The 16,240-nt window shown below is 43.4% G+C and overlaps 1 protein-coding gene across 1 annotated transcript in view; it reads right to left on the reverse strand.

Annotated features, from left to right (window-relative positions):
• Window positions 1–3,940: 3,940 nt before the first annotated feature.
• LOC115145301 (zinc finger protein GLI1-like) overlaps window positions 3,941–16,240 on the reverse strand; it is a 55,765-nt gene continuing 43,465 nt past the window's right edge. The window contains 5 exon segments of the mRNA XM_029686773.2: window positions 3,941–10,425; window positions 10,428–11,175; window positions 11,348–12,496; window positions 12,623–12,790; window positions 13,200–13,450. Of these exon segments, the coding sequence (XP_029542633.2) occupies window positions 10,274–10,425; window positions 10,428–11,175; window positions 11,348–12,496; window positions 12,623–12,790; window positions 13,200–13,450 (2,468 nt within the window). The 3' untranslated portion in view covers window positions 3,941–10,273.

A 16,240-nucleotide genomic window follows, 5' to 3' on the forward strand; every position in this document is an offset into this window, starting at 1 on the left:
GCCACCATGGCCTTTTTTGCCTTTACCTCCCTTCTCACCTAATTCGCTCACATTGTATATAGACTTGTTTTTTTTTACTGTATTATTGACTGTATGTTTGTTTTACTCCATGTGTAACTCTGTGTCGTTGTATGTGTCGAACTGCTTTGCTTTATCTTGGCCAGGTCGCAATTGTAAATGAGAACTTGTTCTCAACTTGCTTACCTGGTTAAATAAAGGTGAAATAAAAATAAAAATAAAAAATCACTTGTAGGCCTTTATAGTATTCTTTTTTTCCCAATCACCCGTATTCTCAATTTAAGAATGTTTTCTCTGTGGCCTTCACAGCTATCCTCTGACTTGTTAAAAGTCATCTCGATTCTAGATGCATCCTAGCTGCAAGGAGAGAGAGGGAGGGGAGCAGGGGAGAGAGAGAGAGAGAGAGAGAGAGAGAGAGGGAGGTCATGGCCCTTTTGTCCAGGGATGGAAGAGGAGGGCAGTGGGGTGCATCATAAACCCAGTAGGTCAGGGGACTGATCTAGGAGTGCAGAACTCCTGGGAGAGCTGATAACAAGCACACCACCACCGGCAGCAATTTAAAACCCAAGAGTTGACTTTGTTTTATAAAAGATAACTCTTGCATACACATTATTACCTCTCTCCATGCTTTTGATTGTGTCTACAAAACACGCCAAGCTGCTCCCTCTACTTCTGTCCCTGTACATACCAGTAGTGTGGATCTGAGTGTACACATTGATGGGTTAAGCATCCAAACATATCGTTGGCATCATGGATTTTTGAAAAACAAAAGTGCATTTTCAGATCCATAGCTTTGAAGTTACATAATTTCACAAGGTGTTTGAATTACCTTGATTAGTCCTAGAGTCATGAAGTATTCATCTCTCTCTCTCTCTCTCTCTCTCTCTCACTCACTCACTCACTCACTCACTCACTCACTCACTCACTCACCACCACCACCACCACCACCACCACCACCACCACCACCACCACCACCACCACTCACTCACTCACTCACTCACTCACTCACTCACTCACTCACACTCACTGGGGTTTGGTCCCTGTCTGTGGCCAGGGTTCAAAGCTGGTAGCATGGGGAGGAGACCTCTTTAACCGCATATTAAGCACAAGTTAATTATATGCCAACCTTTGGGACAAAGGCAGAGAAAAAGCTTTCGCTTGAATAGATGGCAAGACAAGAAAATAAAAAAAGTGATTATTCTCAGCCTATGAAACTTTTTAGCATTTGAAAAAAATAACTTCTTTTGGGAGATTTACATTTGTATAAGTCACGTTGTTGCAGTTGTGAGGGGAAAGGGCCTCAGTACTGCTCACGCTATCCTCTCATCAATATTATTATGTTTAAAAGATAGATACCATTGCATACAGGATGATATTGAGTTGTTCAGATAACTATTTCTCTCTTATTTACATGATCAGATGGGCCCAGCATCAGATCTTCTCTGTGTGGTGTTACATGTTTATTAAGGCAGATTGCTACTCGGGAGAATAGGCCATCAAAGTCGCCTTTCAAATCTCTTGGTCAGGAGTGTTGTTAGGTTCACCCTTTATAATCACTTTGCTACTCATAAATCAAACTCTCATTCACACAGGAGAGAAGTTAGACGAAGTGCACTCCAGAAATATGCGGTTTGATTTCAGAGGAACAACCCAGGGTGCCAACTCTACTAACTTCATAGGGCCAGCAACCAGGGACCAGGACCAATGAAGAGCCTAGGGTCTGCCAGCCCCTGTGGCCCCAGAGCACCAGGGTAAGACACTAGGTTTAAGGAAGGACCATGGACCAGCTCAAGGTGCCAATCCCTACTGGCCTCAGAGGAACATGCCTGCCAGCCCCACTGACCACAGTGGATCCCATTCAGAAGCTGATGTCACTTTCAGTGGTCACCCTCACGCTGGTCTGCTTTTATAACCACTTTATAACTGTCTTCTAATGGGAAAAGAGGAAATGGCTTTTTCTAATTAGCATTTAAGACATTTTAAAAATAAAAAAGACAATTAAGTAACTAAAATTGATTAATTTGAGATTGTTTGTCACTGGCCTACACACAATACCCCATAATGTCAAAGTGGAATTATGTTCTTCGAAATGTTTACAAATGAATACAAAATGAAAAGCTGAAACGTTTTGAGTCAATAAGTATTCAACCCCTTTGTTATGACAAGCCTAAATAAGTTCAGGCGTAAACCTTAGCTTAACAAGTCACATAATAAGTTGCATGGACTCACTCTGTGTGCAATAATTACATTTACATTTAAGTCATTTAGCAGACGCTCTTATCCAGAGCGACTTACAAATTGGTGCGTTCACCTTATGACATCCAGTGGAATCACCACCCCACCGTACCAAGCAGCCTTCATGGGTTTGGTGCAGCCATATCCCAAGGCAGACCTGTCCTGACCAGCTCCCATTTCCCTGGTTTCTTCTGCTACCACCCTGAAAAAAATAGAGAACAGACAAGCCCATGCCTTCCTCACCCATTCTCCAGTTTCGGTGGAATTTTGGTCACCAGGTCACAGATCATGGGCGACCTAAACACTGCCGTCCTCTTTCCCCATCTAAATGTGTGTAATAACAATGGGCCTGGCAGAAATGTGAGAAAGTTCTATAAATGACCATTGTTCTCTAACTCAACCCCTTTGCTGCTCTAGCGTTTGAGTCCTTTCAGACAGTGTATAGTCCTTGGAGTATTGTCTTTACTTAGAACGGAGTAATGGTACAACAGAAGATTAAGGGGGACAGGCAGTACTTCATATCATTGTGTTACTTTACTATTTAGCTGTAAACTTGTGCTTTACGTTGAGCAAAGTAATGTGTTGTTTAAGGTGTTTTTAGTCTAACTTAATTTTTTTCCAGTTGAGATGTTATAATTAATCTGGCACTTAGCCCATCAGTATACTACATAATACATTGTCAGTTGAGTGAAAAATATATTTTATCAAATGAGAAAACTATGCTTCCTTCATATTTTCACTTCTGACCTGGGACTCAAATCAGCCATCCTCCAGATCACGTCAAACTCATTCCAGAGGGCCAAGTTTGTGCATGTTTTCGATCAACCCATGAACTTGATTGATGAATTAAGGTCACTAATTAGTAAGGAACCCCTAACCTGGTAGTAATAATAATAAAAGTAACAATAATAGTGTTTAACATAATTGTTGAATGACTACCTCATCTCTGTACCCCACACATACAGATAATTGTAAGGTCCCTCATTTCGAGCTGTGAATTTCAAACACAGATTCAACCACAAAGATCAGGTTTTTCAATGCCTTGCAAAGAAAGGCACCTATTGGTAGACATGGAGTACCCCTTTGAGCATGGTGAATCAATACACCCAGTCACTACAAAGATACGTTCAGGGATTTCACCATAAGGCCAAAAACAGTTACAGCGTTTAATGGCAGTGATAGGAGAAAACTGAGGATGGATCAACGACATTGCAGTTACTCCACAATACTAACCTAATTGGCAGAGTGAAAAGAAGGAAGCATCATATTATGGGTATGCTTGTAATCGTTAAGGACTGGGGAAAAGATGAGTGCATCATGTTATGGGTATGCTTGTAATCATTAAGGACTGGGGAGATTTTCAGGATAAGAAAGAAAGAATGGAGCTATGCACAGACAAAATCCTAGAGGAAAACCTGGTTCAGTCTTCTTTACACCCGACACTGGGAGATGAATTCACCTTTCAGCAGGACAATAACCTAAAACACATTTACTTGAAAATCTATGGTAAGACCTGAAAATGGTTGTCTAGCATTGATCAACAACCAATTTGAACTTGAATAATTTTAAAAAGAATAATGGGCAAATGTTGTACAATCCAGGTGTAGAAAGCTCTTAGAGACTTATCCAGAAAGACGCACAGCTGTAATCACTGCCAAAGGAGCTTCTACAAACTATTGACTCAGGGTTGTGAATACTTATTCAAATGAGATATTTATGTATTTCATTTTCAAAACATTTGCCAAAATGTCTCAAAACATGTTTTCACTGCATTATGGGGTATTGTTTGTGAGAAGAAATATAATTTAATCAATTTTGAATTCAGGCTGTAACAGAACAAAATGTGGAATAAGTCAAGGGGTATGAATACTTTCTGAAGGCACTGTAGGTTTGTGTTGGCTGCAGGAGTGGAAATGGAAAAAAAGTAACTCCAGGAACCCAACAATGAAAAATTGTCCAATTCACCTTAAAATGCACATTTTAACATGGCAAAATGATTTCCCTGCCAGAACGTGGTTCCCTCAGGTTCCCCCATAGACCTAAATAATGGGGTTCCCCTATATTTCCACATCTGGTTGGCTGCCCATCCAAATATACAGTTACTGTCGCTCCCATTTGTATCATACTCCACTGACCTCTGGTGGCTGTATGGAGACAATACATTTATTCAGACATTCTCAAGAGAGGCGGTGTGGATCCAAGTCAATAAAGGACAATAAGAACCTCTTACAAATACAGTAAGATCCAGTAAGTGAAATATATAGCAAGATACATAAAGTTCTGACAGACATTTTTCATCCATCCCAAGCTGAACATGTGTATTTTTAATTGGTAAAATATAGTACATTTGTATAAAATTTAGAAAATTGTACACAAAATATATCACGTGTAAATAGAAAACGCTACGATCATAACCTTTGTTGCTTAACAGAATATTATTTTGCCAGCAAAAAAGTCTGATTGAACGGTGACAGGCAGGTATCAAAACACACAACACAGAGAAGAAAGGCAAATATCCATGATAAAGTTCATTCTTATAGAAACAAAAAGAGGACATGTTACTTTTATACAAAACATTTCATACATTCTAAGTAACAGCACTATCAAACCATTCACACCTTCATAGCTGTGACTATGAGCTGTGACTATGAGTATTGTGCATCTTCTTCTTTTTTTCTCCTTGAATATTGTTAGTTCAAATCGTCTTTGGTTGGTTGATAGGTTGTACACAGTTTTCCTGACTAGATTTGTTTTTCCTGACTACTGACTCTAATCCTGCATTAAGAACAACAGTAAAGTACTAGAAATAATAAAGCATGATTGAAAAGGCACCAATACTGAGATATTACTGCACTGTTCGAGCTAGGAACACAAGCATTTCGCTACACCTGCAATAACACCTGCTAAATACGTGTATGTGAGCAATACATTTTGATTTGAAATACAGCCTCATAAGATCTCCTGTAGTTGTGTGTAAACGTGATCTAGAATAACCATCCAAACATATAGATACTACTGTAAGATACATTCCATCATCCTCCAAGCTGATGCTACATGAAATCAAAGCCATTTAGGCCAACGTGTTGGCCTCTAGACAGTCTCTATGTCACAAAGTCAAGGAGAGAGACTCGTCCACGTCCACACAATGCTGCAGTCAGTGCAATGCTACAGTATGATGTCATGTGATATCAGCTCTACTGGTCATGGCTGCGGACAGGCTGTCAGAGGTAGAGGCTCTAGAATCTATAGAAAGGACCTCCCCATTCAAGTCAATGATGCCATAATAGGTGGACTGATTCTATGTCTATGGTCAGAGAGCCTCACTGCCATATACTGTACACGCTAAAGTACCTCAACGCCGTACCTCCATTATGAATCCTGTTTAAGGTTTTCCGGGGTGAGGGAAGGTATCTTTAAGACCCTGTCAAATATGTGACCAAGTTGGGTCGTATGATACTGTACCAGATGCAATATTTGATTTAATTCAGAAGTTCCACCTTTCTTTCTCTCTCTCTCTCTCCCTCTCTCTCTCTCTTTTATTCTCTGTACCTCTCGAGCATCATGGATAAGTTTAGACAAAGGCACTTTTTTGATATTCTTATCCTATAACCCTTATACTTGTAAAATAGTGAGCTGCTTTAAGAGCACTTAGGTATAATAAACATGTAACAGGTCTAAAAACATGTACTTTACCATACAACAGATTCAGAGTATGGAGGCAGATTAATGCCAAAAAGGCCTCTGAGTGAATACTGATATGATATGTCATCATTACGCTATGTCTGTCATCATTATGTACAGTTGAAGTCAGAAGTTTACATACACCTTAGCCAAATACATTTCAACCCAGTTTTTCACAGTTCCTGACATTTAATCCTTATAAAAATTCCATGTCTTAGGTCAGATAGGATCACCAGTTGATTTTAAGAATGTGAAATGTCAGAATAATAGTAGAGAGAATTATTTATTTCAGCTTTTATTTCATTCATCACATTCCCAGTGGGTCAGAAGTTTACATACACTCAATTAGTATTTGGTAGCATTGCTTTTAAATTGTTTAACCTGGGTCAAATGTTTCGAGTGGCCTTCCGCAAGCTTCCCACAATAAGTTGGGGGAATTTTGGCCCATTCCTCCTGGCAGAGCTGGTGTAACTGAGTCAGGTTTGTAGGCCTCCTTGCTCGTACACGCCTTTTCAGTTCTGCCCACACATTTTCCATAGGATTGAGGTCAGGGTTTTGTGATGGTCACTCTATACCTTGACTTTGTTGTCCTTCAGCCATTTTGCCACAAATGAGGAAGTATGCGTGGGGTCATTGTCCATTTGGAAGACCCATGACTGATGTCTTGAGATGGTGCTTCAATATATCCACATAATTTCCCCTCCTCATGATACCATCTATTTTGTGAAGTGCACCAGTCCCTCCTGCAGCAAAGCACACCACCAACATGATGCTGCCACCCCTGTGCTTCACGGTTGGGATGGTGTTCTTCGGCTTGCAAGCCTCCCCCTTTTTACTCCAAACATAATGATGGTCATTATGGCTAAACAGTTATATTTTTGTTTCATCAGACCAGAGGACATTTCTCCAAAAAGTACGATCTTTGTCCCCATGTGCAATTGCAAACCGTAGTCTGGCTTTTTTATGGTGGTTTTGGAGCAGTGGCTTCTTTCTTGCTGTGCGGCCTTTCAGGTTATGTCGATATAGGACTTGTTTTTACTGTGGATATAGATACTTTGTACCTGTTTCCTCCAGAATCTTCACAAGGTCTTTTGCTGTTGTTCTGGGATTGATGTGCACTTTTCGCACCAATGTGGTCCCATGGTGTTTATACTTACATACTATTGTTTGTACAGATAAACGTGGCACCTTCAGGCGTTTGGATATTGCTCCCAAGAATGAACCAGACTTGTGGAGGTCTACAATTTTTTTTCTGAGGTCTTGGCTGATCTCTTTAGATTTTCCCATGACGTCAAGCAAAGAGGCACAGAGTTTGAAGGTAGGCCTTGAAATACATCCACAGGTACACCTCACCTCCAATTGACTGAAATTATGTCAATTAGCCTATCAGAAGCTTCTAAAGCCATGACATAATTTTCTGGGATTTTCCAAGCTGTTGAAAGGCATAGTCAACTTAGTGTATGTAAACTTCTGACCCACTGGAATTGTGAAACAGTGAATTATAAGTGAAATAATCTGTCTGTAAACAATTGTTGTAAAAATTACTTGTGTCATGCATTAAGTAGATGTCCTAACTGACTTGCCAAAACTATAGTTTGTTGACAAGAAATTTGTGGAGTGGTTGAAAAATGAGTTTTAATGACTCCAACATAAGTGTATGTAAACTTCCGACTTCAACTGTATGTGTGCGTGTCATCACTATCGTGTGTGTGTCATCATGTTTTGTGTGTCACTGACAGGGTTGTGCCCCTAGGGATATAGATACAGCTTCAAAGCACTGATGCATTTTTCAGTCAATATTTTTTTTCAGGCACACTTTCTACAAAACATTCTTCCTCGGAACAGATTTGTTGACCTCAGTTCTCATTACAGAACCAGAATGAGAATCTAAAATCTGATCTGTTGGTCTCAAAATTCCCTTAGCAGTCCACGATACAGTAGAGTTCCGTCACTGTCACTGTCAACATTGTCATATAAACTACATGACCAAAAGTAGGCGGACACCTGCTCGTCAAACCTCTCATCTCATCTCCAAAATTATGGACATTAATAAGGAGTTCATCCCCCCTTTGCTGCTATAACAGCCTCTACTTTTCTGGGAAGGCTTTCCACTAGATGTTGGAACATTGCTGCAGGGACTTGCTTCCATTCAGCCACAAGAGCATTAGTGAAGTCGGTTACTGATGTTGGGCTCTGTGCAGGCCAAAGGTATTCGATGGGGTTGAGGTCGGGGCTCTGTGCAAGCCAGTCAAGTTCTTCCACACCGATCTCGACAAACCATTTCTGTATGGACCACGCTTTGTACATTGGGGCATTGTCATGCTGAAACAGTGAAAGGTCCATCCCCAAACTGTTGCCATAAAGTTGGAAGCACAGAATCGTCTAGAACATCATTGTATGCTGTAGCGTTAAGATTTTCCTTCACTGGAACTAAGGGGCCTGGCCCGAACGACGAAAAACAACCCAATACCATTATTCCTCCTCCACCAAACTTTACAGTTGGCACTATGTATTTGAGCACGTAGCGTTCTCCTGGCATCCGCCAAACCCAGATTTGTCCGTCGGACTGCCAGATGGTGAAGCGTGATTCATCACTCCAGAGAACGTGTTTCCACTGCTCCAGAGTCCAATGGTGGCGAGATTTACACCACTCCAGCCGATGCTTGGCATTGCGCAATGGTGATCTTAGGCTGCATGTGGCTGCTAGGCCATGGAAACACATGACATGAAGCTCCCTACAAACAGTTCTTGTGAAGGACATTGCTTCCAGAGCACAACACTCTTCAGCACTAGGCAGTCCCGTTCTGTGAGCTTGTGTGGCCTACCACTTCGTGGCTGAGCGTTTGTTTCTCCTAGATGTTTCCACTTCACAATAACAGCACTTACAATTGGCCCGGGACAGCTCTAGCAGAGCAGAAATGTGACGAACTGACTTGTTGGAAAGGTGGCATCCTATGACGGTGCCACGTTGAAAGTCACTGAGCTCTTCAGTAAGGCCATTCAACTGCCACTGTTTGTCTATGAAGATTGCATGGCTGTGTGCTGGATTTTATACAAATGTCAGCAACGGGTGTGGCGCAAATAACCAAATTCACTAATTTGTAGGGTTGTCCACATACTTTTTTATATGTAGTGTACACAGCATACAGTACCAGTCAAAAGTTTGGACATACCTACTCAAAGTTATTGAAATGTTTTGCATTGATTGACCTTCATGTCTTAAACCAATGATGGACTGTCATTTCTCTTTGCTTATTTGAGCTGTTCTTGCCATAATATGGACTTGGTATTTTACCAAAAAGGGCTATCTTCTGTATACCTCCCCTACCTTGTCACAATACAAGTGATTGGCTCAAACGCATTAAGAAGAAAATAAATTCCACAATTGATCTTTTAAAAGGTCACACCTGTTAATTGAAATGCATCTCATGAAGCTGGTTGAGAGAATGCCAAGAGTGTGCAAAGCTGTCATCAAGGCAAAGGGTGGCTACTTGGAAGAATCTCAATTATAAAATATTTTGATTTGTTTAACACTTTTTTGGTTACTACGTGATTCCATATGTGTTATTTCATAGTTTTGATGTCTTCACTATTATTAAAACAGTAAAAAAAAAGAAAAACCCTTGAATGAGTAGGTATGTCAAAACTTTTGACTTGTACTGTCAATGTAAATGTATAACTTATTTACATATTATCCTCTGTTGCCCTATAAAACCTCTGTGACTGGAATGACTGTCGTTATGGGGATTAAACCATTATGGAGATGACATCACTATGGTGTTGGTGTCATTATGGTGACAATGTTATTACGGTGATGATGTCGTTATGCTGATGACGCCATTATGGAGATGATGTCGTTATGGTGTTGACGTCCCATGCAAACATTCTGCAAGTCATTTTAGGCAAACAATTCTGTCACCCTTCCCCTTTCTCTGCGAGCCAGAAATGTGAGTAGAGTATAGTACACCGTGAGCAAGATCAAGATCGATAGGTACCTTTGGTTTGGGTTGAAAGTCTCTAGGAGTAGCTGAGAAAAAGTGTGTGGGAGGTCAAGAAGGAAAGGTAATATTTACAGTACCTTTATCTTTATAGGTGACCTAACACCAGAGCCACCGAGCTGAGCCCCCTAGTCTAGTCTATGACAGTGTGTCCATCCACACGCACGTGTTCTAGAACAATGTGTTTCGGTACTTGTCTAGTAAATGACAAATGTTTCAGTACTTGTTCAGTGGAGTTGAGCCTTGGAGAGTATGTCTAGGTCATTTCTCTCCCCCCCCCCCCCCCCCCGGGGAGCTTATGTTCAGGTTCTGTTCTTGTTCTAGAACCGAGACTTTGGGTTCTAAGACAGTGTATTAAGGTACTTGTTCTCTCCGGCCAGAGATGTCAACATGGAGGTCATGTCTCCTACAGCCATGTTAGGGAGCCCAGAGGGGGGCATGGTGATGGACGTCTGAGGGGTGGTGAGGCGGGACGAGGTCTGGGACGAACCCCGTGGAGAGGAGGGTTGATGGGGCTGAATGACGAGGGGTCTGGGTCATCGATGATGGAGGTAAAGTCTATCTGGGCGTTGTCCAGATCTAGGTTCTCCAGAGCATTGGAGATGGGGGTCGACTCATGAAGGTAGGCTAGGGACGCTGACTTATTGCCCTGGTGATCCATGTGGGTTACCATGTGCTGTTGGTGCTGGTTGAGGCAGGGCCCGGTCTGAGTTGGGTCCTGGTGAGGGTGGCTGATTTGTTGGATCTGCTGCTTGTCCATGTCAGAGTGCTGCATGTGGATCTGGCCAGAGTAGTACATGTTATTGTTGATGTTGTTTAAGGGGGGGAAGATCTCCTGGTGGGTCTGATGGGGGGTCATGTGGCCCTGGACAGGGGGCAGACGGACCACACGTCTGGGGCTGGAGGTAGAGTGGACTGGGCTGAGGTGGGGAGGACTGCCCAGGTACACTCCACCTCCTTGGGACTGGAGACTATTCTGCCTGCTGACGGGCTTCCGGCACTGGGGGGGTCTTGGGACTACAGGAGCCCCCATATCCTGGCCGTAGCAGGACCCTGGGCCTCCAGGCAGACCCGTCATGGATACCTCCGTCGGGGGGATGGAGGAGCTAGAGCTGGGGACTCGGTTGTGTGCTGGGGGGCTCATCAGGTTCTGGTTGGTAGGGTAGCCTGGGTAGCTGGAGCCTGGGTTGGGGTAGAGATTATGTTGGTGTTGAGGACTATGCTGTTGCTGCATCATGGCCACCTGAAACAAATCAAATGAGATCAACATTTAGTTAAAGTGCTACGATAAATACTTCAAGACAAACAAACACACACATTTTCTTCAGGAAATTTCTTTGAAAATGTCACAAAACACTTTACAAAAAGAGGGGGAACAAAGAGCAGAAGAAAAAGGGAGAGGGAAAACAAGTCACCTGCTGTCCTGACATGTCCATGCTGTCTGACAGAGGAAGAGGTTTCCCGTCCACTCCTATCCCCCTCTGGTCCTGCTCCTGACCCCACATCAGAGCCTGCTGCGACTGCACATAGTTCCTCACCATCATCTCCTTCACCTGCATCATGGGTGTCTGGGAGCGACCCCCAGCACCCAGCGCAGCCGACCCCAGGCTGATGCCGCCGCTATGGGGGAAGGAACCCTGCTGCTTCCCTTGCTGCATGGAGGCCTGGTTCTGGTTCTCAATGCCTCCTCCATGGAAGTCACAACTGGGGTTGGTGGTCCTCATCATGCCCTGGCCAGGCTGCTCTTGCTGGGGGTAACTGCTCTGGGAGGACACGGGTCGCGTGGGCATGGGTGTCTGCCCTGGATGGGGCCTCTGCTGCTGGTGTTGGTGGAGTTGCTTCTGGCAGGCATCTGGGTTGGCTAGGGCTGGGTGGTACTGCTGCTGTTCTGGTTTGATGATCAGTTTGTGTCCGCCATCAGGCTCTTGGGTGTACAGACCCAGTGTCTGGCCCTGCATAGAGCCCTGGTCCTGATACTGCATCTCCGTCTGAAGAACTCCATGAGTGGTCTGGACCTGGCTGCTCTCTACCCAGGCCCCTGTACCTCCATCGGGGCCACCTTGGTCCAGGCTGGGGTAGTGTGGCCCAGAGGGACTAAGCTGGCAGGTACTCATACTGTACTCAGCCTGCTGCAGCAAGATGTTGGACATCCCCTCTGGGTGAATGGGTCCCCCCTGTCCCAACTGGCCCTGAACTGGTCCTCTGGAGGTGCCCTGGTAGTGCCCACCCTGCATGAACATTTGTCCCTGTGTCTGGTAGCCCTGCTCTGGGCATCCCAGGCTGTCGTGGCTGGGTGATAACAGGCTGGTGGGACCCCCCATGTGGTGGGACTGGTAGCCCAGGAAGCCTCTCTCTCCTGGGGAAAGCATCATGCAGTGGTTCCTGGCATCCATGGTTCCTCCATGGTAGTCTGTAGCCATGGCCTCCATCATGACATTCTCTGTAATGCTGGGTGGCCGTGGCGAATACATGTGGCGTGCGATGTTGGCGTCTGACCCACAATGCTGCAGGGCGTTCCTCCGGCCCATCATGGCCACATTATTCAGGCTGTTGAAGCGTTGCACCTTGGGAAACAAAATCAAATCAACATTTATTTAAAAAGTGTAAATACTCAAATACATATAGCTAGCAACAACAATAAAGCAGTCTTAGTAATTGAATCTACTACTTCTACCAAGAACAACGACAACCTTGGAAAGGGCCTGTGGGTCGCCGGTGGAGCGGACAGGGTCGCTGGCACGCCGGGTGGCATTCCCTGGGGCTTGGTGCGGGTAGATGACCCCAGTGCCATACTCCCCCGTGTTGGCACTGTGTCTCCTCTGACCCCCCTGCTGCAGGAACGCAGGTAGCGGCTGACCCTGGGGATAATAATAATTGGATAGCACATTTCATACATTTACATTTGAGTCATTTAGCAGATGCTCTTATCAGGAGCGATTTACAGGAGCAATTAGGGTTAAGTGCCTTGCTCAAGGGCACATAGACAAATTCTTCACCTATCAGTTACTGGGCCAACGCTCCGAACCGCTAGGCTACCTGCCTCCAACTCAAGTTGCTGTCCATAATAAAATAAATAAAAGCAAAGAATGCTAAAAAAAATACATAGGAATAAGATATTCAAAAGAATACAAAACTAACCATATTGAGAGTTGCAAAATTCCCAGGTTTTCCAGAATTCAGAAAAGCTGGACATTTTGAGAAAGTTACCAGAATTTTGCAACCCAAGCCAGACTAATTAAAAACCAAACTAACAAGATAAGTCTGCACCTGGTACTCGCTGAGGAGCACTCCTCGTCTCCCGGGTGTCCCTGCTCCCTGTTCCATACTGGACAGCGGGGTAGGGGGTGGGCCGCCAGTTGCTGCTGCATACTTAGCCTTCAGGCTGTATTGCTGAGCGGGTGTTAGACAAGGCAGACCTGGCAACCCTCCTCCCCCTCCAACACCATGGCAGAGCCCTCTTCGGCGGCTGGTCTCAGGGGAGAGGGGGTCACCTCCTCCCTGGTCAGGACCCAGGAACCCTTTAATTGAATTAGAAATTGAGTTATTAAACTAAACTAGAAGGTCATTTTCCATTAAGAAAAATTGTGGGACTTGCTTCAGCTCTTTAAAAGTATTTTTGCGGTAGTGGAGGAAGGTTACATTTTTTTACTGAAGAAGTGAAAATATGGTCAAAGGTTAACATATCAATAAATATATCTGGTCTGATTACGTTGATCGACTACTATATAAACCTTATTACTTTGGAGTATGGGGTAGTTAGATCACATATTAGAGCGCAAATAACTATACTTTTACTCATAAGGAATTAGAAAAGTTTTAAGCTATCATTTGGGGAGAGAAATAATGGTGCGTCTAGTGGAAGAAGTTTAGAAGTTAGTTTGTGTTGAAAAATGTAGGCTGGTGTAGTAGTGTTTTCTAGATAATTGATTGGAGCCTTCAGTGGGAGACTAGATAGTAGTAGTATTATTAGTAAATAGCCCAGAAGTACTAGTAGCAGTATATTGCAATACTAATAGTGCATGTTTTAGTTACAGTGCAATCAGAAAGTATTCAGACCCCTTGACTGTTTCCACATTTTGTTAAGTTACAGCCTTATTCTAAAATGTATTAAATTATTTTTCCCTCATCCATCTACACACAATACCCCATTATGACAAAGCGAAAACAGGTTTTAGAAATTTTTGCACATTAAAAAAATAATAACAAAAATAACTTTATTTACATAAGTATTTTGCTATGAGACTCAAAATTGAGCTCAGGTGCAACCTGTTTCCATTGATCATCATTGAGATGTTTCTACAACTTGATTGTAGAATGGATGGAGGTACAGAGCCCTGGGTAGAGAGAAGTCAGGTCCAGACCACTCAAGGAGTTCTACAGATGGAGATGCAGTTTCTAACCCTAACCCTTTGGTAAATTCAAGTGATTGGACATGATTTGGAAAGGCACACACATGTCTATATAAGATCCCACAGTTGGCAGTGCATGTCAGAGCAAAAACCAAGCCATGAGGTCGAAGGAATTCTCTGTAGAACTCCGAGACAGGATTGTGTCGAGGCACAGATCTGGGGAAGGATACCAAAACATTTCTGCAGCATTGAAGGTCCCCAGGAACACAGTGGCCTCCATCATTCTTAAATGGAAGAAGTTTTGGAGAACCAAGGCTCTTTCTAGAGCTGGCAGCCCGGCCAAACTGAGCAATTGGGGGAGAAGGGCCTTGGTCAGGGAGGTGACCAAGAACCCAATGGTCACTCTGATAGAGCTCCAGAGTTCCAGAGGTGGATGAACGCAGTGCCCTTGTTTGGGTGTAGGGCCTGATCAGAGCCTGGAGGTACTGAGGTGCCGTTCCCCTCACAGCTCCGTACATGATCAAACATCTCTGGAGAGACCTGAAAGTAGCTGTGCAGTGACGCTCCCCATCCAACCTGACAGAGCTTGAGAGGATCTGCAGAGAAGAATGGGGGGAATTCCCCAAATACAGGTGTGCCAAGCTTGTAGCGTCATACCTAAGAAGACTCGAGGCTGGAATCGCTGTCAAAGGTGCTTCAAGAAAGTATTGAGTAAAGGGTCTGAATACTTATTTAAATGTGATATTTAAGTTTTAAATTTGTAATACATTTACAAAAATGTCTAAAAACCTGTTTTAGCTTTGTATCTATTGGGTATTGTGTGTTGATTGATGAGGGGAAAAAACTACGGAAACTATTTTAGAATAAGGCTGTAACGTAACAAAATGTGGAAAAAGTCAAGGGATCTGAATACTTTCTGAATGCACTGTATGTAGGCCATGGGTTAGCTATAGTAAGTGGGGTCGCTATTGTAGTTTGGTTAGTAGTTTGGTTAGTGAGTGTGTGGGTTGTTATAGTGTGTTAGTTTAGTGGGTTGGAGTGAGCTGTGTGGCATAATCAGTCATACTGTATATGCTCCCTCAGCAGTGATCGTCTGATTACCCCCAGAATGTAATCTGTTAATGATTACAGTTACAGGTAAAATAAAGTAATCAGCAACGTAATCCTTGGGATTACTCAAAATTATACACTTTTGATTACTTTTTGATCACTATAGAAACTATAGCATTATTTTGTTTAGTAGCCTAACATGACTATTTACAAATTGGGGACTAGTGTGAGAGCAGAAAGATCTTATAATTCACATGTTCTATATATGTGTGAAAGCATAAATGTGGTAAAGAGGTCACTCAAACTCGATCAAAACAATGGAATTGCCATGGAAACGTGTGGGGGAAAGGGCCGTGGGGGTAAGATCCCGAACTCCTCATTGCCCAAAGTGTCATGCCCTGATGTGTTTTACCTGTCCTTGTGATTGTGTCCACCCCCTCCAGGTGTTGCTTATTTTCCCCGGTGTATTTATCCCTGTGTTTCCTGTCTCCCTGTGTCTAGTATGTTCAAGTCAACCAGCGTGTTTTCCCCGTGCGCCTGCTTTTTCTATTCTCTTTTTGCTAGTCCTCCCGGTTTTGACACTTGCCTGTTTCTGGACTCTGTACCCGCCTGCCTTGACCTCGAGCCTGCCTGCCAATCTGTACCTCCTGGACTCTGAATTGGTTTTGACCTTTTGCCTGTCCATGACGATTCTCTTGCCTACCCTTTTGGATTGTAAACAATATCAATGACTCAAACCATCTGCCTCCCATGTCTGCATGTGGGTCTCGCCTTGTGCCCTTATACATATCAACATTTGGCCACATTTAGGCTATTGTTTGTGTATTCAAATCAAACCAATTGTATTAGTCACATGCGCTGAAATGCTTACTTAGAAGCCCCGAACCAACAATGCAGTTTAAAAAATAT

Source organism: Oncorhynchus nerka, linkage group LG2, assembly GCF_034236695.1.
Source record: "Oncorhynchus nerka isolate Pitt River linkage group LG2, Oner_Uvic_2.0, whole genome shotgun sequence".
Taxonomy (NCBI): domain Eukaryota; kingdom Metazoa; phylum Chordata; class Actinopteri; order Salmoniformes; family Salmonidae; genus Oncorhynchus; species Oncorhynchus nerka.